General features: G+C 46.7%; 1 protein-coding gene across 1 annotated transcript in view; it reads right to left on the minus strand.

The window, feature by feature from the left end:
* Positions 1–20,745: 20,745 nt before the first annotated feature.
* The window catches only part of POLR2D (RNA polymerase II subunit D), a 182,547-nt gene continuing 178,365 nt past the window's right edge, over positions 20,746–24,927 (minus strand). Inside the window, exon 4 of the mRNA XM_086950513.1 lies at positions 20,746–24,639. Within this exon, the coding sequence (XP_086806639.1) occupies positions 24,561–24,639 (79 nt within the window). The 3' untranslated portion in view covers positions 20,746–24,560. The remainder of the gene's footprint in view (positions 24,640–24,927) is intronic.

Here is a 24,927-nt window from a genome sequence, read left to right on the forward strand (position 1 = left end):
TCCATCATCTCTTTGTGTTTGCTTTGTTCGCCCTAAGTTGGCAGGGTATGCCGAGACGTGGGTCCCTTGCTCACTTTGCCACTGAATTCAAGCTAGCATGGCTGATGAGGGTTGTTACCCGGAAACTGGTCCCAGGATGCTTGTTTCTGGTTCAGGGAAGACCAGGCTTGGCAGTTCGGGCTGGACTGATCCCATGAGGCACAGCGTCAAGACTGATTTGCATGAAGATGTATTTAGGATCCTGAAATATGACACCCACATGGCAATTCCACATGTGTTGAGATTTTTAACCTCTATGTGGTGTGCGCGCAGGTTGCTCTTGAATTCCACCCGCCACTCCTAGGCTTATGGATTGCTTTTCCTTTTTCTCCTCCCAAGTGGTTTTAAATTGTACTCTATTTAAAGCTAATCTTGTCTACAATCGACTTTCAGATGTTGATATGTGTGTAGTGACTTTTGTTATATCTGGTATTAAAAAGGGGGAAAACATTTACTTAGCGGATTGCTGGTGGGAAACAGAGGGCTGGTGATGTCGCGGGTAGGGGGTCAACGGTGCAACAAGCTATGGAGGCTACCGTACTGTGAACCTTGTGATACATTTTAACTTTGTATACTTATCAATTGGTCTGTTCGTTTTATTCAGATTTTTTAATGGTTTTAAGTTTGTAGGTTTATTGCATATGCACTTTTATGGTCTATTCGACCGAAATAAAGTAAATTAATAAACGGAATGGATTTGCATATAGCTGAGTCTGAACTGAGGAGGCAGAGTGAGCTAAAGAACGATGATGGATTCAACCCAGATCTGTGACTGGGGTGAGTGTCTGAAAAGTTTCAACGCTCTGTCCATCATCTGTTTGTGTTTGCTTTGTTCGCCCTAGTTTAGCAGAGTATGCCCAGACGTAGTTCCCTTGCTCACTTTGCCATTGGATTCAAGCTGGCCTAGCTGATGAGGGATGTTACCCTGAAACTGGTCCGAGGATGCTTGTTTACGGTTCAAGGAAGACCTGGCCTGGCTGTGCGGGCTGTACTGTTCCCACGAGGCACAGGGTCAAGACTGATTTGCATATGGCTGGGTCTGAACTGGGGTGGCTAAGTGAGCTAAAGAACAATGATGGATTCGCCCCAGATCTGTAACTTGGGGTGAGTGGCTGAAAAGTTTCAGCGCTCCATCCATCATCTCGGAGTTTGCTTTGTTCACCCTAAATTGGCAAGGTATGCCCAGACGTGGGTTCCTTACTCACTTTGTCTAAACCACTGGTACTCATAGTACGGCCCACGGGCCGTCAGCGGCCCGGCAAGCCTTCCCTGGCGGCCCGCGGACCTTGCAGACATGTAGCCGTGTTTAAAAAATTTTTTTTTACAGTGTCAGCAAACACCCCTGCGGCAGCGCGACTCTGACTGCTGCTCTGTGGGGGGCGGGCGATTCCCTTCATAGTCAGAGTGGGGCTGCAGGGGGGCTAAGAGGTGACAAGCCTCATTAACATACGAATGGTCTTTTGAAGACCTGTGAAGTGCTCCAGTGAGGCTGTGTTTGTGTGTGTGTCTGCCCAGAAGCTGTCTCAGCCCGGGCACACACGGGCAAGGTGGAAGGAGGGAGACAGGGAGGGAAAGGGAGGGCGAGAGACAGGGAGGGAGAGGGAGGGAAGGAGAGTGAGGGCGAGGGAGAGTGAGGGCGAGGGAGAGTGAGGGCGAGGGAGAGTGAGGGCGAGGGAGAGTGAGGGCAGGAGAGTGAGGGCAGGAGAGTGAGGGCAGGAGAATGAGGGCAGGAGAGTGAGGGCAGGAGAGTGAGGGCAGGAGAGTGAGGGCAGGAGAGTGAGGGCAGGAGAGTGAGGGCAGGAGAGTGAGGGCAGGAGAGTGAGGGCAGGAGAGTGAGGGCAGGAGAGTGAGGGCGAGGGAGAGTGAGGGAGGGAGAGTGAGGGAGGGAGAGTGAGGGAGGGAGAGTGAGGGAGGGAGAGTGAGGGAGGGAGAGTGAGGGAGGGAGGGAGAGAGAGGGAGGGCGAGAAGAGGGGGGGGGCGAGGGAGAGGGAGGGAGAGCGAGGGAAGGAGAGAGCGAGGGAAGGAGAGAGCGAGGGAAGGAGAGAGCGAGGGAGGGAGAGAGCGAGGGAAGGAGAGTGAGGGAGAAGGAGAGAGTGAGGGAAGGAGAGAGTGAGGGAAGGAGAGAGTGAGGGAGAGTGAGGGAGGGAGGGAGAGTGAGGGAGGGAGAGAGAGGGAGGGAGAGGGAAGGAGGGAGAGGGAAGGAGGGAGAGGGAAGGAGGGAGAGGGAAGGAGGGAGAGGGAAGGAGGGAGAGGGAGGGAGGGAGAGTGAGGGAGGAAGAGTGAGGGAAGGAGAGAGTGAGGGAGAGTGAGGGAGGGAGGGAGAGTGAGGGAGGGAGAGGGAAGGAGGGAGAGGGAAGGAGGGAGAGGGAAGGAGGGAGAGGGAAGGAGGGAGAGGGAAGGAGGGAAAGGGAGGGAGAGTGAGGGAGATAGAGTGAGGGAAGGAGAGAGTGAGGGAAGGAGAGAGTGAGGGAAGGAGAGAGTGAGGGAAGGAGAGAGTGAGGGAAGGAGAGAGTGAGGGAAGGAGAGGGAAGGAGGGAGAGGGAAGGAGGGAGAGGGAAGGAGGGAGAGGGAAGGAGGGAGAGGGAAGGAGGGAGAGGGAAGGAGGGAGAGGGAAGGAGGGAGAGGGAAGGAGAGGGAGAGAGTTATGGAAGGAGAGAGTGAGGGAAGGAGAGAGTGAGGGAAGGAGAGAGTGAGGGAAGGAGAGAGTGAGGGAAGAAGAGAGTGAGGGAGGGAGAGTGAGGAAGGGAGAGTGAGGGAGGGAGAGGGAAGGAGGGAGAGGGAAGGAGAGTGCGAGGGAAGGAGAGAGTGAGGGCGAGAAGAGAGGGAGGGCGAGGGAGAGGGAGGGCGAGGGAAGGAGGGCGAGGGAAGGAGAGGGAGAGAGTGAGGGAAGGAGAGAGTGAGGGAAGGAGAGAGTGAGGGAAGGAGAGAGTGAGGGAAGGAGAGTGAGGGAAGGAGAGTGAGGGAGGGAGAGAGTGAGGGAAGAAGAGAGTGAGGGAAGGGAGAGTGAGGGAGGGAGAGTGAGGGAGGGAGAGTGAGGGAGGGAGAGTGAGGGAGGGAGAGTGAGGGAGGGAGAGTGAGGGAGGGAGAGGGAAGGAGAGTGCGAGGGAAGGAGAGGGTGAGGGAAGCAGAGAGTGAGGGCGAGGAAGGAGAGAGTGAGGGAAGGAGAGAGCGAGGGAGGGAGAGAGCGAGGGAGGGAGAGAGCGAGAGAAGGAGAGAGTGAGGGAAGGAGAGAGTGATGGAGAGGGAGGGAGAGTGAGGGAGGGAGAGGGAGAGGGAGGGAGAGGGAGAGGGAAGGAGGGAGAGGGAAGCAGGGAGAGGAAGGAGAGAGCGAGGGAAGGAGAGAGCGAGGGAAGGAGAGAGCGAGGGAAGGAGAGCGAGGGAAGGAGAGCGAGGGAGGGAGAGTGAGGGAGGGAGTGAGGGAAGGAGAGAGTGAGGGAAGGAGAGAGTGAGGGAAGGAGAGAGTGAGGGAAGGAGGGAGAGGGAAGGAGGGAGAGGGAAGGAGGGAGAGGGAAGGAGGGGGAGGAAGGAGAGAGTGAGGGAAGGTGAGTGAGGGAAGGAGAGTGAGGGAAGGAGAGTGAGGGAAGGAGAGCGAGGGAGGGAGAGCGAGGGAGGGAGAGCGAGGGCAGGAGAGCGAGGGCAGGAGAGCTGAGGAAATATAAATTTTATGGTCAAAAAATGTTCCCTAACGTGTACCCCACCGTCTCCATGTACGAGCTTAAAGTGCATGTAACTTCCCTCCTGTGCCAGCTATGAAGACGCAAATACATTTGCGTCCAACGTTAACATGTCCTCTTTCGAATCCACCCTGGATGGGTCGGATATTCCGTTCCTAAATATGCCTTGCCACCGTCTTTGTATGGTGCACTTTCACGTATTCCTGGCTCTGTGCGAGTTAGGCCCTGATTTCTTTTCAAAAGCATCTCTGCCTCCTGAAACTGCAACGTGGGATGCCCCCACCCGTGAACTCTGTCCTACTCCCTGCGAGGCGAGCGGAGCCTGGCTCGGCCTGCCTGCCTGCCAAAGACAGTATTTTACCTTCATGCTATCAGTATAGCCAAGCTCAGCTTCCCGAAAACACATTCCAGTCCAGCAGAATAGATAAACAATCCTCCGCTGCAGAGCAAAGGGCCCGGCCTCTCTGTCTCCATGCAAGTAATTCATAGCTCCCGTCACCATGGTAGGCCCATGGCCCCCTTGCTTTACACACAGACCCGTAGGCACATATGCACGCATTCATAGTCAGTATAGGATAGCCTCTGCCCCAGAGACCTTTCCTTCTAGATAATGTGGTTCCCAAACATCAGATATCAGATATGATATAGGAACGAGTTGATCTGACATGCCAGACTTCTGTCTCTTTCCTCTAGTGTAAATGTCAAGTCCCCTGCACCCTCCAGCTTTACGTCAATCACACGTCATGCAGCTGCGCACGCATCCAGACTTCAGATTTCTGCTGACATTGCAAGATTCTGCTATGTACCCACCCACTTGTGACACTTTCATATGACGTCTTCTAGCACACACCTCTGTACACGCCCTAGTTCACGCCTTCTGATTACGTATTGCTAACACGTGTGTGTTCTTATCTTGTTTCTCTCAGCTGTTACGCCTTCTGCATTGATTTTCATTATGTGCATTAAGTATAAAAGTTATGTATTGTCAATAAAGTATGCTCTATCCCTTCCTGAACCCCAGTGGTGTCAGGAATCCGATATCCGGTTCTAGAACCATTCCTTTTGAAGGAATAAAACCCCTAAGAACTCTAACACCACGGACTCTGCGTCTTTCTTTCCGATTGAGTTATTTTATTTTAAGTACTTACCTGCATAGAAATTAGGATGGTAATTAAATATTTACCACATTAATTTGGCGCCCGAACAGGGACCCCTCCCCCACCCCACGCGCCGGTTGGTACGTTGCAGCCTGTGCCCCCTGCCACAGTCGAGACGGACAACTACGCGTACCCGCAGGATTTCCTGTATCTCCCTCAGGCCTACGGAGGTGACGGAGACTGCGATCAGCACCCAGACGAGGCGGTAAGGAGTGCGGAGGATCCCGACCAGAGCCTAGTCGAAAGAAGCAAGGTCCGAGGTGTCAAGAGGCCCACCAGTTCCGAAGTATTCACGTATCGAGTCGAGTCGAGTCCAGTCCAGTCCGGTCCAGTCCAGTCAAGTTTTCCGAGGCCTTCTGTTCCGTGCTTCCCGGTGAGTACCGTTGCTGGGGACGCATCTAGACGGGTGCATTATTATGTATCCGGTAAAGACGGGTTTTGGTACACAAACACGGTCTGCACTGTTTTAGACAGTGTATCTGTGCTGTTTAGCAGTACATCAGGCATTCAAGTTCTTGCACTATTCTTGGCAGTGTATCTGTACTGTTTAGCAGTACATAAAGTATTCAAGGTTCCAATTTTTGTTCTCGTTTTTCTGAAACTCAAGGGTAGTTCATATGTGTTCAAATGTTTCATGTGATAAATGTCGTGGTATGAGTGACTGTTTGACGTACATTACTGTGTTTTTGTGTAACTAGCTGTGTTCAGAGTAAGTAACAAGTATCGAGTGACCAGCACTACGTAACAAGATGCCGTTTTTCAATAAATTAAGACAGATAGGAATTAGGAAAGGGATACTAGAGGAAGAAATTCCTGTCCCCCCTAGGGACACTCCTGGAAATTTTATGTACCATAAGCATGGCTTAGATGCCATACTGTATCTAGATTTATGGGCCGATTATACCAAGCACCTAGAAGAGAGACACAGGTGGCCTGCTACAGGAACATGGGATGCAGAGTGCATCATGAGAGTAGAGGAAGCGCTATGGAAAAAGAAAGCCAGACAGTCCCAGAAAGATGCCATAGAATTGTGGCGTAAAGAATCGCATAAGCGTACAGAAAAGGCACTCCGAAAAGCTGAGAAACAGAGAAGAGTCAGATGAAGTCCGAGAGAACGAATTAGTTATTGAAGGTATCCGAGTAAAAGCAGAACAAGTAGACCGCATGCGAAACACTCTTGCCAATGGCATGTATTTAGTGACCGAGGGTTCGCCTAAGGCCACTCCAGAAATACCGAAAGATCTGCCGCCACCATTGGTTCCGACTAAAGTAAGCCACAGGACCACAAAAGACATATTCCTTGCCTCCTATCTAGACGATGTAGCTCCCGCTTACACCAATTCACGTACTAATGTACCGCCTATTGACGGTGACGGTGGTGGCAACCCACCCCGAACAATGCCCAGCCCGTACCGCAACAGAGTTCCCCTGCCCGAAATCCTGTTCCACCTGTTCCTCCACCACTTCCTACACCTAAGATGAATACACTGAATCTGTTTGGGCCTGATCCCGGTAAGACACCAGTTCAGTTACTTACACAGACTCCACAGACAAGTCATGCTCAAGCCTCCGCCTCAGGAGGTGCGACAGGAGGTCACCAGACCCCGCCACAAACACATAGGTTAAACCTTAGGGACATATTAAAGCAACGTACACCCCGAACACCAAGTTTCGACATGCTTAAAGAACCCCTTCCAATTTGCAGATACGATCCAGTACCCGGTAAAGACGACAGGATGTTGTTAGCATCTCTACGCTTACGAAAAGTTACAGATTACTTAGTGTTATTCCCAGGAATGACTGAATACCTAGATAGAATATACCATTTTATCCAGACTGGGGAAGATCCTGAAAGTATTAAAGAGGCCCTGGCTCACCAGAAGGTTGACACTCAAGGTTGTATATTACGCTTCTTCATAAACTGTTTAATAAGAGAACGAGACAGGCCTGGGGTAGACCAGGACGAGATGGATGCACTAAACAAGTGGGGTCAGAATATAGCCGATGGAAAACACGATAAACAGAATTGTATAGCAAGTATGTATAAAAAGATCAGGAAAGAAGTAATAGAAATACACGAAAGAAAGGAACAAGAAAAGGAAAGAGATAGCGACAGGAATAACTCCTCCGAGGAGGACGAACCAGAGGAACAAGACTCGGCTAAAGAGATAATAGCATATGTAGGTAAGGGAAATTACCTTAAGAAAGGCATTCGTCCAGAAAGCAAGAGAGTTTTTCTCTCTGGCATCTCGAAAACGAGTTCTCCTGAACATCTGTTTCAGGCTACCGATAAAATTCTTCAAGAACGAATGGGGTACCATGTACTCAATTCTATGGATGAACAAGAACTAGCCCGGTCAGCAGTACTATGGGCTGACAATCCTAGCACATATAATGATGATACAGTAGCACAGACATTTTTGAACCTTTCCCCACACGAGCAGAAATTAGCTGGTATGTACATGATTCAGCATCTCATCACGTTATATAGACATCAACATTCTGATCCAGGTCCTTTACCTGATACATTAGAAGCACTACTTATGAATAGATGGAGAGGCCTAAGTACCAAGTTAATTCAAATAATTCTAGAACAACGGCACAGATATAACGCTTTCTTAGGCCCACAATACGTTCCAGCTCCGCCCCCAGAAAGAAAAGAAATGTTTCATTTTGACAGGCAGAATTCTTTACGAGAAGTACACCCAGTTATGAATGCCGATAATACCCTACGACATGTGTTTGTGTACACACCTTTAACAAAGTTGGAATTGTTAGAAATGAAGAAACTAGTGCCCTGTCACGATAAAGACCCTGCAGGTTTTCACCGAGAACTTAAGGACATGTTACTCATGGGAGATTACACGTATACGGATATTATGAAATTGTTAAAAGTACTGCTGCCCACGGGTATTTACGAGAAACTAAAGGAAAAAGAATGGGAGGTGGGAGACAAAAAGATTATATGGACAGAAATAGAAGACTAGGAAAAAGGTCGTACTCCAGGGCTAGGCCTTGGGGACAAAGCTAAAGCATTACCAGGGTTAATAGTACAGGTTCTGCCAAGATTACTGACAACTAAAAAGGAAGATTGGGACGCAATCTCAGCTTGTAAACAGAAACACGATGAAGATACTAGTGACTTCTATTCAAGATTCGAGAAATGTTTCATTATTAATAGTGGCCTGAAACCAGGTAGCGAGTCATACCCGCACCTTTTTGTAACTAAATTGGTTGAGAATTCCCTGACACAAGTTAAGAACCGTGTATATAAAGTGGAGAGTACATGGCAAGCAAATACGCCATCCCAGATGTTACAAATGTTACAATATCACCAGAACAGAATTAGAGAAGAACAAGATCACGAACAGAGACGTATGAAAGACACGAAAATGAAAATGTTAGTGGCCCAGTCGGTTTCAGCCGACGGTCAGAAAAAGGGTGTGACCCAGACAAGTAATTCAGCAGCTCCTGTTAAAGGGACATGCAACTATTGCAAACAACCAGGTCACTACGTAAACGAATGTCCAGTCCTGAAACACAATATAGCAACAGGTAAAACTAAAGAAAGACCGCGTCAGCCTAGACCGGACCAGGTCCAGCAACAGACTTCACAGAATATACAGCCTATGCATGCTCCCCACATACAGCGCAGCCCGTAGCGGTATCACAGCCACAGCCCATTGCCGCGACCCAGCAGGTCTCGCAGCAGATGTACCAGTATGCCCAATCTGATTATCCCGATTATCAGCGATACACATGAAATAGCCTAGAGAGGGAGGTTGGCTTGCCTCTTATTGAGATTCCTGTAGATCAAGAGGGCCCTTATGTACATAGTCAAGTATTAGGAAAAGACAGAAAGTTTCTAATTGACACAGGGGCAAGTCGCACCACGATCAGTCACGACGAAGTTCCAGGGGCACCCCTCTCAGGCTCACAGAATGTTTCCCTTGGTTTTTCAGGACAGCCAATTGTAAATGAAGTATCAGAACCTGTCCCCCTAGCAGTAGGTCCATTATCACGTGTTACAGACCTGTTACTCACAAAATCATGTCCAGAAAACTTGTTAGGTATCAAGACACTGAAGGCTCTAGGAGCAGTGATATGTTGTTCTCCGGAAGGAGTTAGACTTTTTCTACGTGACTTTAAGGGTCACTATGTATTACGAGAGTTTGATGTCAGATTGAAAAATGTACCGAAACACCTGTGGGCACAAGGCCCAACCGATGTAGGTTGTATGCACATTACACCATACCGTGTTACACTCAAACAAGGAGTTGTTTTACCCCGAATCAGACAATAAAAGTTACCACCTGATGCTGTAGTGGCTTTACTGGAAATCATTGAAGAGCTCATTGTCCAAGGAGTGGTCGTAGAGACCGACTCCAATATCTGTAATTCCCCTATCATTCCGATTCTTAAACGTACTGATCCCAATGCACCGCCAGTATATCGGCTGGTGATTGATTTACGAGAACTGAACAAATGCATTGTACCACAGTATCCTGTGGTTCCCGATATCTCATCCTTATTGACTGCTATTGATTCAGAAGCGACGTTCTTTACTGTAATTGACCTCAAGAACGCCTTCTTCAGTGTACCCACTGATCCAGAGAGCCAATATCTCTTCGGATTCAGTTTAAATGGCCGAAGCTTCAAATTTTCACGCGCACCTCAAGGATTCACAGAAAGCCCCAGCATCTATAGCCAAGCGCTAAAAAGACAACTTGACTGTATCCAAATGCCAGTTAACACTGCCTTACTCCAGTACGTCGATGATCTGCTGATCACCGCACGAAGCGAACCCGAATGTGAACAAGCATCACTGACAGTTTTACATTTTCTGGCCGACAAGGGACACAAGGTGTCTCCTTCGAAGCTACAATTCTGTGTTCAGCAAGTGGTGTACCTTGGGCACTTGCTGTCCAAGTGGGGAAGACAGCTCACACCTGATCGAGTTCAGTTAATCGCACAGTTACAACAACCCAAGACACACAAGGAAGTGCGGGCCTTTATAGGCCTCACCTCGTACTGCAGACAATGGATTCCTCAGTATGCATTTCTAGCTAAACCACTGATACAGTTGACAACACAGGAGGCAGCAACTTCGACTGTCCTCCCTTGGACTCAGGAACATACGCAGGCTTTTGAGGAATTAAAGAAAGCTTTATGTCAAGCACCAGTTCTAGCGACACCATGTTACAGCAAACCTTTTACACTTTTTGTTACAGAACGTGATGGTACAGCGTTGTCTGTCCTCACACAAGATCAAGCAGGTTCACATAAGCCTTGCGCTTATTTTTCAAGTACATTGGATCCAGTGGCCCAGGCCCTGCCTGCGTGCCTAAAATCAGTTGCAGCGACAGCCTTAGCAATCAGACAAAGCGATTCAATAGTATTAGGACACCAGTTAACAGTACAAGTTCCACATTCTGTAGAAGTCCTTCTAAACCGAACACAGACTCAACACCTGACTATAGCACGACTGACAGGTTATGAACTGACACTATTCCAGCCACACATAGAAATCAGACGCTGTAACATTCTAAATCCTGCCACATTGTTACCCTCGGTTATGACAGAGTCAGCCCCGCATGATTGTATAGAGATCATTAATGCAGTAACAAAGCCCCGACGAGACTTAACAGATGTTGCACTGACAAATCCAGACCTGACACTTTACGTGGACGGTTCATGCATGAGAACAAGCACAGGAGAATTAGTGGCCGCATATGCAGTGACCACCGAAACTGAAGTCAAAGAAACACACCGTATTGATACACTGTCCGCTCAAGCCGCAGAGCTTATCGCTCTGACTCGACCCTGTATACTAGCCAAGAACAGAAATGTTAACATATACACAGATTCACGTTATGCTTTCGGAGTTGTACACGACTTCGGAATGTTATGGCAAGAACGAGGTTTCTTGACCTCTCACGGTGCCAAGATCCAACACGGTCCCCTCATTCAAGCACTGTTAGAAGCAATACATCTGCCTTCAGGCATATCCATCATGAAGTGTAAAGCACATACTAAAGTTACTGACTCTATTTCCCAGGGTAACGACCTGGCAGACCAAACAGCAAAACATACCGCATTGACTCACACCCAGACAACTGATGTGACAAAGACAATAGTACCGACACATTGTATGACAGTTAGGGATCCCACACTAGATGTAATCGATATTCAGACACATGCTACTCCAGACGAAATCAAGAAATGGACTGAACTAGGAGGGGTCCAGACAGATCAGGGATGGATGACGAAGGGAAAATCTACATGGTTTCTCCCCGACTCTATGGTTCAAGTCATAATAAATACAGCACATAGCCCAGCCCACCTGGGAGAAAAAGCCATGTTAGACAGTTTACAGAATCTCTGGTTCAACAAACATTTACGAGCAGCAGCAAAACAGAAAGTGCGTACTTGCATGATCTGTTGTCAGTTCAATCCAGGTAAAAGCGTCCCTGTAGAGCAAGGTGGATTTCATCCTCCCGATCACCCTTTTGAAGTCCTCCAGATGGATTATATCCAGATGGAACGTTGTCGAGGATTCAAGTACGTCCTCGTAGTTGTTTGTGCACTTTCCCGTTGGACCGAAGCATATCCAGTCCCAGATTACACTGCCCCGACCACTGCCAAGCAGCTGGTTCGAGAATTCTTCCCACGGTACGGCTTGCCTCGTATCGTATACTCAGATAACGGACAGCCATTCTCATCCGAGCTCATGAAGCAGGTTTCACTCCTGCTAGGATATCAGTGGAAATTCCATTGCGTCCGACATCCCGAGGCCGCTGGCCTTGTAGAGAGGCACAACCAGACACTGAAAACCCGTCTTGCAAAAATATGTAAAGAGAAAGGGGTCGACTGGATAGTCGCCCTGCCAGTTGCACTGTTCTATATGAGAATGGTCCCACATTCGAGATCAGGGCTATCCCCGTATGAGGTGGTCTTTGGCCGGCCACCAAATATGTGGGGGACGCCCATGCCTAAGAAAATAACCGATGTCGACTGTAATATGCTGACAGATTACCTTGCCTCCTTGATGTCTGCACTCCAATCATGTTGTTCACAGGTTGCCGCAGCTTTTCCCGACAACACTGACATGAAGCCACACGATGTCCGTCCCGGAGATACTGTACTGATACGTAATTTCGACAGGAGGAGTCCGCTGGAGCCCCGTTGGCAGGAGCCGAAGCTCGTCCTTCTGACCACGAGGACTGCAATCAAGGTTGAGGGCCGAAAGGGGTGGATCCATACGAGTCATATTAAAAAATGTAATGAACTATTGCCAGAGACTGACTCTTCCACCCCCTCAAAGGACTGCCCAGATTCTAGTGACTTTAAACTCCCCATGGTAGAGAAAACTCTGCAAGAGGAGTACAAGTTGAAATTGCGGTCTAGCAAGTCAGACAGTTTAATTGTTTAAGTCCTCCCCTAGGTGAATCGGTTAAATAGTTTCTGACATGTATCCCCTAGACCCCAATAGAGAGAGAGATAGAGAGAAACAGATCAAGAAGCAACGATATTGCAAATCTCTCAAAAGTTACTGTATTGTTACCTTATGGATTATGTTTTCTTTAAGTCTTACTATTATTGTCACAAGTATAATTTTACATATCTATTTTCCTATTGCTACACGTGCACATTCTAATAATACTGCCGAGCATTCTTTTAGTGAGTTACCCCCTCACGAGTTGTCTTACCGACTTGAGCTGCGCAACAATACATTCATTAGTATGTTACATCACTCTCATCAGACCAGCAACGCTACTAATTGTTGGATATGTGGCCGACTCCCTCCCTACCAGAAATACAGGGGAGTTCTGCCCCTCTTCCCGTACCCGTTCACACACAATGGTTCATGTGGAGCCTGGTTTAGTTTGATTAATGCCTTAGATTCAAATTCCGTAGTTTATCAGGGTAACTGGGTATGGGGAAACCTGAACACAGTTCTGCATAAAATGTGTTATCCTGACAAAGAGGGACTTCCCAGAAGGACAGGGACTGATCTAGAAAATGAAGTATATGGATTAGGGAAGTTTACACTTAATCTCATGATTCTGAATGTTGAATCCGAAACCGAGCCAGACTTGCCCACTATGTCAGTACTACCAGTCAAAGGTGAATTATGTGTCAGAAAGAATGGTTCCGTACACCTGGGTCATAGTAAATGTACTACTGTGGTCGAATTTAGCGATAAGGGCAAGTCCACATTCAAAGCTACACGTCATTCCTATTTCATTTGTGGTCAGACCGCATATGTACGTTTGCCTCTAGATTGGGATGGGACCTGTTACATTGGATTCTTACTGCCACCTGTTTTCTTAGCTCCACCTGATTATCATAGAAATTCCCGCCTAGTCCACAGACCCAAAAGAGATCTCCCAATTGTCGACTATACTGAGACAGCATGGGAACAGTATACAGATTTCAATAAAGGTTTTTTTCCCTATTTAGGAGCTATTTTCAATAGTAAGTCTATCCGTCACTTAACCATAACCCTTGAAGCAGTAGTAAAAGAGACTACTTCCGCCCTAGGTAACTTGACTGAGGAACAGTCTGCTATGGGACTTGTCGTTCTTCAAAATCGTCTTGTTATTGACATCATACTAGCCGATCGCGGAGGAGCCTGTAAGGTCCTCGGGTCAGCTTGTTGCGTTTTCATCCCAGATAATGCTCCGTCCGTATATAAGGCTATTACCCGTCTCCATAAGATAGCTAGTCAGATACATCAGAATCCAGGCACTTGGACTTGGTCCGGTTGGCTCTGGACTACTATTTCAGCCTGGGGTTGGAAAATACTGTCACTCCTTGGAACAATACTACTTATAGTGTTCAGTTGCTGTCTATGTTTACAATGTGGGCCAGCGATTTGCGGCTTGTGCGCCACATCCTGCACTCCCCATTCAAGTCAACGTTCTAAAACCCATGTGAAAAAGGATGAGCAGATGATGCTCACTACACAGATAAATGGATTAATGAAGATTGATATATCATGAAGGGTCCGTAGGGAACAAGGAGGGAATGAGGAAATATAAATTTTATGGTCAAAAAATGTTCCCTAACGTGTACCCCACCGTCTCCATGTACGAGCTTAAAGTGCATGTAACTTCCCTCCTGTGCCAGCTATGAAGACGCAAATACATTTGCGTCCAACGTTAACATGTCCTCTTTCGAATCCACCCTGGATGGGTCGGATATTCCGTTCCTAAATATGCCTTGCCACCGTCTTTGTATGGTGCACTTTCACGTATTCCTGGCTCTGTGCGAGTTAGGCCCTGATTTCTTTTCAAAAGCATCTCTGCCTCCTGAAACTGCAACGTGGGATGCCCCCACCCGTGAACTCTGTCCTACTCCCTGCGAGGCGAGCGGAGCCTGGCTCGGCCTGCCTGCCTGCCAAAGACAGTATTTTACCTTCATGCTATCAGTATAGCCAAGCTCAGCTTCCCGAAAACACATTCCAGTCCAGCAGAATAGATAAACAATCCTCCGCTGCAGAGCAAAGGGCCCGGCCTCTCTGTCTCCATGCAAGTAATTCATAGCTCCCGTCACCATGGTAGGCCCATGGCCCCCTTGCTTTACACACAGACCCGTAGGCACATATGCACGCATTCATAGTCAGTATAGGATAGCCTCTGCCCCAGAGACCTTTCCTTCTAGATAATGTGGTTCCCAAACATCAGATATCAGATATGATATAGGAACGAGTTGATCTGACATGCCAGACTTCTGTCTCTTTCCTCTAGTGTAAATGTCAAGTCCCCTGCACCCTCCAGCTTTACGTCAATCACACGTCATGCAGCTGCGCGCGCATCCAGACTTCAGATTTCTGCTGACATTGCAAGATTCTGCTATGTACCCACCCACTTGTGACACTTTCATATGACGTCTTCTAGCACACACCTCTGTACACGCCCTAGTTCACGCCTTCTGATTACGTATTGCTAACACGTGTGTGTTCTTATCTTGTTTCTCTCAGCTGTTACTCCTTCTGCATTGATTTTCATTATGTGCATTAAGTATAAAAGTTATGTATTGTCAATAAAGTATGCTCTATCCCTTCCTGAACCCCAGTGGTGTCAGGAATCCGATATCCGGTTCTAGAACCATTCCTTTTGAAGGAATAAAACCCCTAAGAACTCTAACACCACGGACTCTGCGTCTTTCTTTCCGATTGAGTTATTTTATTTTAAGTACTTACCTGCATAGAAATTAGGACGGTAATTAAATATTTACCACAGAGCGAGGGCAGGAGAGTGAGGGCAGGAGAGTGAGGGCAGGAGAGTGAGGGCAGGAGAGTGAGGGCAGGAGAGTGAGGGCAGGAGAGTGCGGGCGAGGGAGAGTGAGAGCGAGGTAGGGCGAGGGAGGGCAAGGGAGGGAAAGGGAGGGAGAGGGAGGGAGAGCGAGGGAGAGCGAGGGAGAGCGAGGGAGAGCGAGGGAGGGAGAGTGAGGGAGGGAGAGTGAGGGAGGGAGAGTGAGGGAGGGAGAGTGAGGGAGGGAGAGTGAGGGAGGGAGAGTGAGGGAGGGAGAGAGGGAGAGTGAGGGAAGGAGAGAGTGAGGGTGAGGAGAGAGGGAGGGCGAGGGAGAGGGAGGGCGAGGGAAGGAGAGAGCGAGGGAAGGAGAGAGCGAGGGAGGGGGGGAGAGAGTGAGGGAAGGAGAGGGTGAGGGAAGGAGAGAGTGAAGGAGAGTGAGGGAAGGAGAGTGAGGGAAGGAGAGTGAGGGAAGGAGAGTGAGGGAAGGAGAGGGAAGGAGGGATAGGGTAGGAGGGTGAGGGAAGGAGAGTGAGGGAAGGAGAGTGAGGGAGCCGGCCAAGAGTGAGGGAGCCTGCTAAGAGTGAGGGAGGGAGACAGAGTGAGGGAGACAGAGTGAGGGAGAGAGAGGGAGACAGAGTGAGGGAGAGAGAGGGAGACAGAGTGAGGGAGAGAGGGAGACCGAGGGAAGGATGGAAAGGGAGGAGAGGGAAGAAGGGAGAGGGAAGGAGAGAGGGAGACATAGGGAATGAAGGAGAGAGGGAGACATAGGGAATGAAGGAGAGAGGGAGACAGAGGGAAGGAGGGAGAGGGAAACAGAGGGAAGGAGGGAGAGGGAAACAGAGTGAGGGAGAGGGAAACAGAGTGAGGGAGAGGGAAACAGAGTGAGTGAGAGGGAAACAGAGTGAGTGAGAGGGAAACAGAGTGAGGGAGAGGGAGACAGAGACGGAGATGGAGAGGGAGACAGAGATGGAGAGGGAGACAGAGAGTGAGTGAGACAGAGGGAGAGAGGGAGTGAGACAGTCGGAGTGAGACAGAGGGAGAGAGGGAGTGAAACAGTCAGAGTGAGGGAGACAGAGGGAGAGAGAGGGAGGGAGAGGGAGGGAGAGAGATTGAGGGAGAGAGATTGAGGGAGAGAGATTGTGGGAGAGAGAGAGAGAGAAAGAGAGAGAGAGAGAAAGAGAGAGAGAAAGAGAGAAAGAGAGAGAGAGAGAAAGAGAGAGAGAAAGAGAGAGAGAGAAAGAGAGAGAGAGAGAGAGAGAGAGAGAGAGAGAGAGAGAGAGAGAGAGAGAGAAAGAGAGAGAGAGAGAGAGAGAGAGAGAGAGAGAAAGAGAGAGAGAGAGAGAGAGAGAGAGAGAAAGAGAGAGAGAGAGAGAAAGAGAAAGAGAGAGAAAGAGAGAGAGAGAAAGAGAAAGAGAGAGAAAGAGAGAGAGAAAGCGAGAGAGAAAGAGAAATAAAGAGAGAGAGAGAAAGTGAAAGAGAAAGAGAAAGAAAGAGAGAGAGAGAGAGAGAGAGAGAGAGAGAGAGAGAGAGAGAGAGAGCGAGAGAGAGAGAGATGTGTGTATGCCGGGTCTGGTGGCTCAGTGTACGAAGGCGTCCGCTGCAGGGACCTGTGATCAACCTCATGGTCACAGTTTTGTTGTTGTTGCTCTAGCCCCGCCCCTTCCCCCACTGACCCCGCCCCCACCGGTGCGGCCCTCGGACATAAACCACCCTGTAAATTTGGCCCCCGAGAGAAAGTTTGTGAGTACCCATGGTCTAAACAAAAGGAGAGGCAGGGAGAGTAGAGTGACACTCTTATTCCGCGGTAATAGTCAATAAACAAGAAAAGAGTGTTCAATGGTTGTATTCGACCACAGTAAGGAGCAAGTAAACGGCTTCACTTAGGACGTTAAAGAAAGCCCTCACTCACCACCTAGTGACGACATGCTTCCTCATCGGGCCCCACCAAAGAGACCGAGTGTCTCTTTGGTGTGCTACAACGCCAGATTTACTGCGGAGCGGGTTGGTGAGTTCAGGCAGTGTTGTGCAAAGAAAATAAACTAGTGGGTGGTGGATGGTTAAAAAATAGTCCGTAGTGTATCAAAATTAACTTTATTCTGATGATCACTAAGGACGGATTAATAAAAACGTATGGGTTGGGAATTCGTCCACAATTAGTTGAGTGGTAGTTTCCTAAATATCAGTCGACATGTTTCAGCCACGAAACGGTATGATTTTACCTGGCATTCATCAGGACTCTGCGTGTGCTAAACCCTGTTGGTATGGACTCGCTAAGGCCCACCCTTACCTAGGGACGTGAAAGTGAAAATTAACAAAAAAGTGTAAAGTGCAAAAAATTAGGAAGAAAAGATTGTCTTCCTAATTACTCCTGGTTTAGGAGGCTTCCAGCTTTAAGGTTTCTGCACTTTTGTGGTGTTAAGGATTCACACCATGGGTCACAGGAGGGGGGTGGGAACGTAATTGGCACACCGCCCTCGACGCTCGGCACCCACTGTGTACCTGCATCTACCCTCGATCTTCGGGGTCCGACACCACAAAAGTGCAGAAACCTTAAAGCTAGAAGCCTCCTAAACCAGGAGTAATTAGGAAGACAATCTTTTCTTCCTAATTTTTTGCACTTTACACTTTTTTGTTAATTTTCACTTTTATGTCCCTAGGTAAGGGTGGGCCTTAGCGAGTCCATACCACCAGGGTTTAGCACACGCAGAGTCCTGATGAATGCCAGGTAAAATCATACCGTTTCGTGGCTGAAACATGTCGACTGATATTTAGGAAACTACCACTCAACTAATTGTGGACGAATTTCCAACACATAAGTTTTTATTAACCCATCCTTCGTGATCATCAGAATAAAGTTAATATTGATACACTACGGACGATTTTTTAACCATCCACCACCCACTAGTTTATTTTCTTTGCACAACACTGCCTGAACTCACCAACTCACTCCGCAGTAAATCTGGCGTTGTAGCACACCAAAGAGACACTCGGTCTCTTTGGTGGGGCCCGATGATGAAGCATGTCATCACTAGGTGGCGAGTGAGGGCTTTCTTTAACCACATGGCTGCTGGGCGTTTTCCCCCCCTGTGCTGGAAAATGCCATTTTAGTGGCACCATGACGAGCTCAGCTCGTCATCAGCACAAGACACCCGTGGGTGATGACGAGCTGAGCTCGTCATCAGCATCGAAAGGGTTAATGTCCTAAGTGAAGCCGTTTACTTGCTCCTTACTGTGGTCGAATACAACCATTGGACACTCCTTACTCACTTTGCCACTGGAGTCAAGCTAGCCTGGCTGATATGGGGTGTTACCCCGAAATTTTTCCCAGAATGCTTGTTTCCGGTCCAGGGAAGACATGGTTTGGCAGTTCGGCTGGGCTGTTCCCATGAGGCACAGGGTCAAGAATAATTTGCATATAGTTGGGTCCGAACTAAGGTGGCGAAGTGAGCTAAAGAATGATAATGGATTCAACCCAGATTTGTGACTGGGGGAGATTGTCTGAAAAGTTTCAGCGCTCCGTCTATCATCTCTTTGTACAAACTATTATGACGGCCCAATGGAGTAAGGGCCTTTGGAGGTAATTCTGCCCACCTAATTTAGATGGGCAGAGATACAGTCGTTTTTCAATGTCAGTCACCACCATGAAAATAAAACATGGCAGCAGAAAGCACTGAAAAGGGCGGCGGCGTTTTCTAGACTTCGGCACTCTTTGCTATGTGGGTCAAAATCACTGAGACATTCCCTCTGAAGAAGAGCTATCGGTCGAAATGCATCGGGTTCATATTCTCAATGTGTTGACCTGCTGAACAGCTGTCACGCTTGTTAAGACTAGTAGACTGAATCAACATGGATTGAATCATGATGTTTCACAACTCCCACATGAAGTAATATGGATAAAGAAATACCGGATCTTTTGAAAGATTACACTTGTTTTCATTGAACTCAGTGAAACAGCGATTCATATTGCTACAGGAGTGCTCCAGATTTTAACCTTTCCCGGGAAAGGGTTTTCTGTTGACGTATTTCTTGGCACCTCTATGAACAGGAGGTGAACATCTGAAGCACCCTAACCACTTGTACATTTGGAAGAAGTTTGAATTTTTTAGTTACTCAGGAGTGCGACGGTTTCCTTGCTCATTATTATTAACTACCTGGTATGGTCATCCTTGAGGTGGAATTAGGTCCCTGTGCCCTGATGAAATTGCCACAAAGTTATTGGCAATGAAACATGTTGCCGTTCAGGTTAAAATGGTCTAAACAATACACTGTTGTTTAAAATGAGTAAGGACACAATAAAAATTAAAGACATATGTTTTGTGTTTCTGGAACTCAATTGTAACCTTACCTTGTAGGAGTAGCACGATTGGTCTCCTTTGTGTAACAGGGATCTTCAGTTTTGGAGTGATATCACTTAATTTTGACACACTGCTTCATTTCAACTACACATAATTGGGAGTTTGGTCTCGTTTCCTTTTGTGTCAGTAAAGAGCCAATGATGACACATGTGAGCTAACTGGCGAGTACCTACCAGTAGATCCCCCGGTGTTGCTTACATGAGGTACTTCCTTGACGCACTTCAGTTTTTCTAGACCTGCACACTTGTTAAAATATTTGTGGGTTTCCGGCCTGTTTTGATTGACTTTATATACAAAAAAGACACATATGGGGGGTGTATGACTAGATAGCAAAACTGTGTCCCACCGAGAGAGAAATGGAACGACTCTCCCATACAATTTAGACTCTAATGTGTAATATGTAACCAGGTCTTTGTATACGGACATTATTGAATGGAGGGCGGCCTGGTTTATTTTCCCTCTGATGCTCCCTTTTTTGGAATATAACTTCTGTTAGGGCGCCAGAGTCGTTTACTCCATCGCTCTGGTGGAGGATGCACCATCTGCCAAAAATTAAATCAAGCTCTTAGTCTAAAGGTAAAATGACAGGGACAACCTGCTAAGGTTAGGTGTATCTGATCTCTGCTCCATTGCGGCCAATCTCAAATTGCACTGTGAACTGTTGTTTAGCCATAGTCCTCGACTTGTTTCTTGGTAGTTTTTTTGTCTTAAATTTCAAAATCCATAGCTCTGATTACCCATAACCTATTCAGATAGTCTTGGTGTCCACCTCATTTCTGACACTAATTTGAAATAAAATCTGTTTCAAACACACAAACCACGACACAGGGGTGTCACTGCCACTGTGAAATACCTTAACAATCTAAGTATATCTTAAAAATTTAAGTCTAATACAAGTAATACAGAATTAAGGACAGCAAGGAAATCCATTTTCATTCATCCAGGTAGGCTTTCTGGATTTCGATTACAAATGATAAATATTTAAAAAATAATCCTCCCAACCTGTGGCATGTCTCTCAGTGGAAACCTATTAACACTGAATGTCCATGCACTGACAAAACAAGATGTCAAAGAGGTGTAAGAGCGGCAAGAGTATCGACATCTGTGTGAGAGTAGATTGTAAACACACCACTTGAGCGAGGAGCTTTTGTTCAAAAGGCAGACTTCTTAAATACAAACGTTTCTATTTTGTCTTTCTGTGCCATCTACATCCTTGACCATTACCAATGCAACAATTGGCAAGAAGATGACAGATCAATAGTTTATCAGGCTGTCTGTTTATTTTAGAGGTGCTGGTTTTCAATCAATTGAGCCTTTACCCTTATCCTACAAATCACCCCAGGCTACAAACTCTTTGGCAAAGAATGTTTCTCAGTTGTGGATCTGTGTTCCCCCAAATTAACTGTACACAAGAAATCTATTCACCCTTTCTGCCAATAAAACAAAACATGTACAGATCTCTGTGAAGCTTAGTCAGTTCCCTTTGCTTGGCGCATTTCTCTGAGATACATATCAAGTAAAATAGTTTGTTAATATAATTCTAAAAATAACAAGCAGGCAACATGCTAATCGTTTAGCTATACAGAATGTCACTGTGAGCTAGCTCAGGTCTGCGTGGCTTGAATTCTTGTGTGGTTATTGATTAATATTTGTAATTGAGAATTTTACAGCATCTCATGACGTGCACAAATGTGTTCTACAAGTATCCCGAGACAGAGTTTCTCTCCACAGTTCTGAGAGTATCCACCGGAAAGAGTATTTTTGAAGATAAGTAACTTGTTCTCCTGAAGGATGCTTCTGACTGCCGATTCTCACCTTAAAATAGACAGGTCGGAAGACGGTGGAGTAGGGTCACACCAAAAAGTCTTGCAAAACCGAGCGGGTAAAGTGTCCTTCCCACCAGACCTGGCTGTCAAGGCACTAGTGCTCTGTTGGACAAGTTACTCACCTTCGGTAACGCCTTATCTGGTAGAGACATGATCTAGCCGCAGATTTCGTACCTCTGAACTTCCAGGCGGCAGACAGGATCCAGAAGATTATTCTTAGCAGTACCCCTGCGCGCCGGTAGGTGGCGTGGGTCACCTCTACGTGACGTTGTGTCAGTTATCGTCATGACGTCTGCGTCATCAATATAACCCCCACTCCGGCGCACTGACTTCAGTACTTTTCACGACTTTCCATGCCAGAAGTGCGAAGAAGCCATGAGGTGACTAACCATGGTGTGCTAAAAAATGAACAGCTATGGCCCTGAAGGGGAACACCCCTGACACCTAAAACCAATTCCGCAGTGTAGGGAGGATGGGTGGGTCAGTAAGGAATCTGCGGCTAGATTATGCTTCTACCAGCTAAGGCATTACCGAAGGTAGGTAACTTGTCCAACTGATAGAGACATCTAGCCGCAGATTTCTTACCTTTGAACAGACACCCAAGCAATACCATCCCCGGAGGAGGGACTGCCTAACGGCTTAGACCAGAAAATCCTGCAAAACAGAGCGACCAAACAGGCCTTCTCTGCGAACCTGGGAATCAAGGCAGTATTGTCTGGCGAATGTGTGCAGAGATGCCCACGTGGCAGATATCAGAAACTGGAACACCACACTGAAGAGCAATGGTGACCGCTTTTGCCTTGGTGGAATGGGCCCTAAGCTCTTCAGTGGGATCATTCTTCGCTAAGATGTAACAGATTTTTATACAGTGGATAACCCATTGGGATATAGTTCTCTTCTGGCAGCATGGCCTTTCTTTGCATCCACATATCCTATACATAGTCATCCACCCGGAACTCTCTGCTTCGATCGAGGTAGAACGAGAACGCTCTTTTCGGGTCTAAACAACGGAGACACTCCTCTTCCTTGGAAGGTTGTTGGAGTGCATAGAAAGTGGGCAGGGTAACCGCTCATCCTAGATGGAAGTGTGTACCACCTTAGGCAGAAAAGATGCCCTTGTCCGAGTAACACTTTGTCCAGAAAGACCATCAGGTAAGGAGGCTGTGAAGACAGTGCCTGTAGTTCACATACCCTCCTGGTAGAGGTTATTGCCACAAAAAAAGCTGTCTGGTGCATTTTTAAATAACGATAGGCTTTTATTCAGATATGTTATTCCTTACAGAGGGAGTAAACAGTGATGTCTACTGTTTCCATTATTATTTGACTGGACTCTGAAACTACAGGCTATTGCTATTAGATCTAATGATTCCATTGCAGGAATTAGAACTGGAATACAAATGTTTAGTATGTGCTAATAACGAAAAAAGGGGCAACGTTATAACTGCAGGCCCCAGCCACAGGTGGGGCAGATACCTGGCCTCGGGTAAGGGCGCATCAATGGCATTTTGTCATTGGTGTTTCTATTCAAATTTCATGTGCTTACCCGAAATGCCATATGCTCGAAATAATAATAAACACAAAGAGATAAGGTTAAACCTGAAAATAATGTGTTGTTTCCCTAAAATAATCTAAAATTGGATTTTGATAGATGGAATAAACTCAGTTCATGACATAGGCTACTCCTTACCTGGAAAGCAGTTAGTAAACCTTATCTGTATGAGTTTTACTAGATCCTCATTTAGACTATGAAGAAATAGGGTACTGATTAAAGTAACAGAAAATATGCATTCAAAATTAGTTATAGAAAGCAGCCTACGAGAAGGGAAAGAAATCGATTTCAAATAAAAGAATACATCAAGTAACAAGGTACACCAAGTAACAAATGATAAAAACTTAATTCCATTTACAGAACTTGTAAAATAAGCATGGCTTACCCAAACATTGGCTCTAGAACGGCTTATTGTTTATCATTTTAATCTATTTATTCGGTAAAAGAAATAGGCAAGAAAACATCAAAACAACAAACGAAACTTGAGATGGACCTGTATATCGTAGATATATATATAAAAAAATCATACCCCTCCGTTAGGCACAATATGCCCGAGCCATAAAAAATAATTAGAAAGACAATGCCATTCCCCCAATGTCTTTTGATGGGCTGTATGGTATTTCGGGTAATTTCGAGCTTGGCATTTTATGCATTTGAGTTACAATTTTATTTTTATATTAGTCACTTTGTTTTCTCTCTACGTTTTATGTGTTTTAATGTCCTTTTGTATTTCTCTTACTAGCGTGGTAATCCTAAACAGAGCTTTGTTACCCACCCAGGCCAAGGCTTGTGCTATATTTAGGCAACTAGTTCCAAAAATGTTAGTGCTTAAAATTCTAAAATGAAATAACACATACTGAATGGCCTGCACGTTTTTGCGGGGATTAAAGGGTGCAGATTTCGAATAGTGAGAGCTCTGAGGTTTGAAGTCATGAACTTACACCACTTTCTACTAGGTGTTACAAATAAAAGATCTTCTAAGTCACAGTAATTTAATCCCCAGAAAAACATGGCAGTGGAGGTGGAGTGTGGAACCAGAAGCTTCAGAAACATCTTATTCCCAAGGAACCCATAACTTCCCCCAACACCATGCTTTACTATATTTGCAGGCACTTTCTACTGTTTCGTATAATTTACCTGGAGCGTCATCAATGTTGCAGCACGTTGAACGTTTAGATAAATGCACCAAACAAAACAAAAACTGTAAATACACACCTATTACGACTTTATCAGTGCCCTCATTACTGATGGACAAAAGGCTGAACATAGGTTGCTTCAGTTTAAGACCGAGCAGTCTCGGCAAATCGTATAGTAGGTTAGAGGAAAAACTTCAATCACATCTACACCCATTGCCAAAATGTAATAGAGGTGTGGTGTACACGGCAAATTGCACAGACATCCGAAGTGCTGGGTGTAGTGTCCTCGGAACCAGGCCCGCGTTACTTCCCCGTTAGTTTCAGGTAGCTCATCCTTTATTCCGACGGACATTTCCAGGTTTGCTCCTGTAAGGAACGGGCATAGAGTGAAATTGGAATGACTGGTGTTTTAACGATCTACAGAGAAGTTATAGCATGTTCCACTGCAGAGTACTGATGCTGTAATCCACAGGAAAGTGCTGGTTTATGTTCATTCCTCTCCGGCTTAAAATCTCAGATAATGAGAACTGGAAACCACAAACTGGAAAATGCACACATTTTGCTGCTAATACTGAAAGCTCCTCTTCGTCTGAATGTCGTCGAGTATTTGCTGCAGCTCCTCATCTTCAAAGCGTCCTTCGAGACTGCAGGAGATCAACAGAGAACAAGTTAGAAGACGAGCACACCCATTGCCGAGAGAAAGCAGCATCTGGTGAATTTCGAGAGGTGCAAAGCAGACAGAATAATGGATTGTGCAAAACTACCTTTCTTCAAATAATTTAACAATGACTTCTGCATAACAAAACGCTCAAAGCACGTTTTTATAAACATTCGCTTTTTAACACACCGGATTTATAGTGAAATGATTTCTGCAGCCTTACTCCTTTCCCTTCTTATACCGTAAGAGAAGATATATGAAAACAGACCATTTT

The sequence above is a fragment of the Lissotriton vulgaris genome, unplaced genomic scaffold (genome assembly GCF_964263255.1).
Source record: "Lissotriton vulgaris unplaced genomic scaffold, aLisVul1.2 SCAFFOLD_538, whole genome shotgun sequence".
Taxonomy (NCBI): Eukaryota; Metazoa; Chordata; class Amphibia; order Caudata; family Salamandridae; genus Lissotriton; species Lissotriton vulgaris.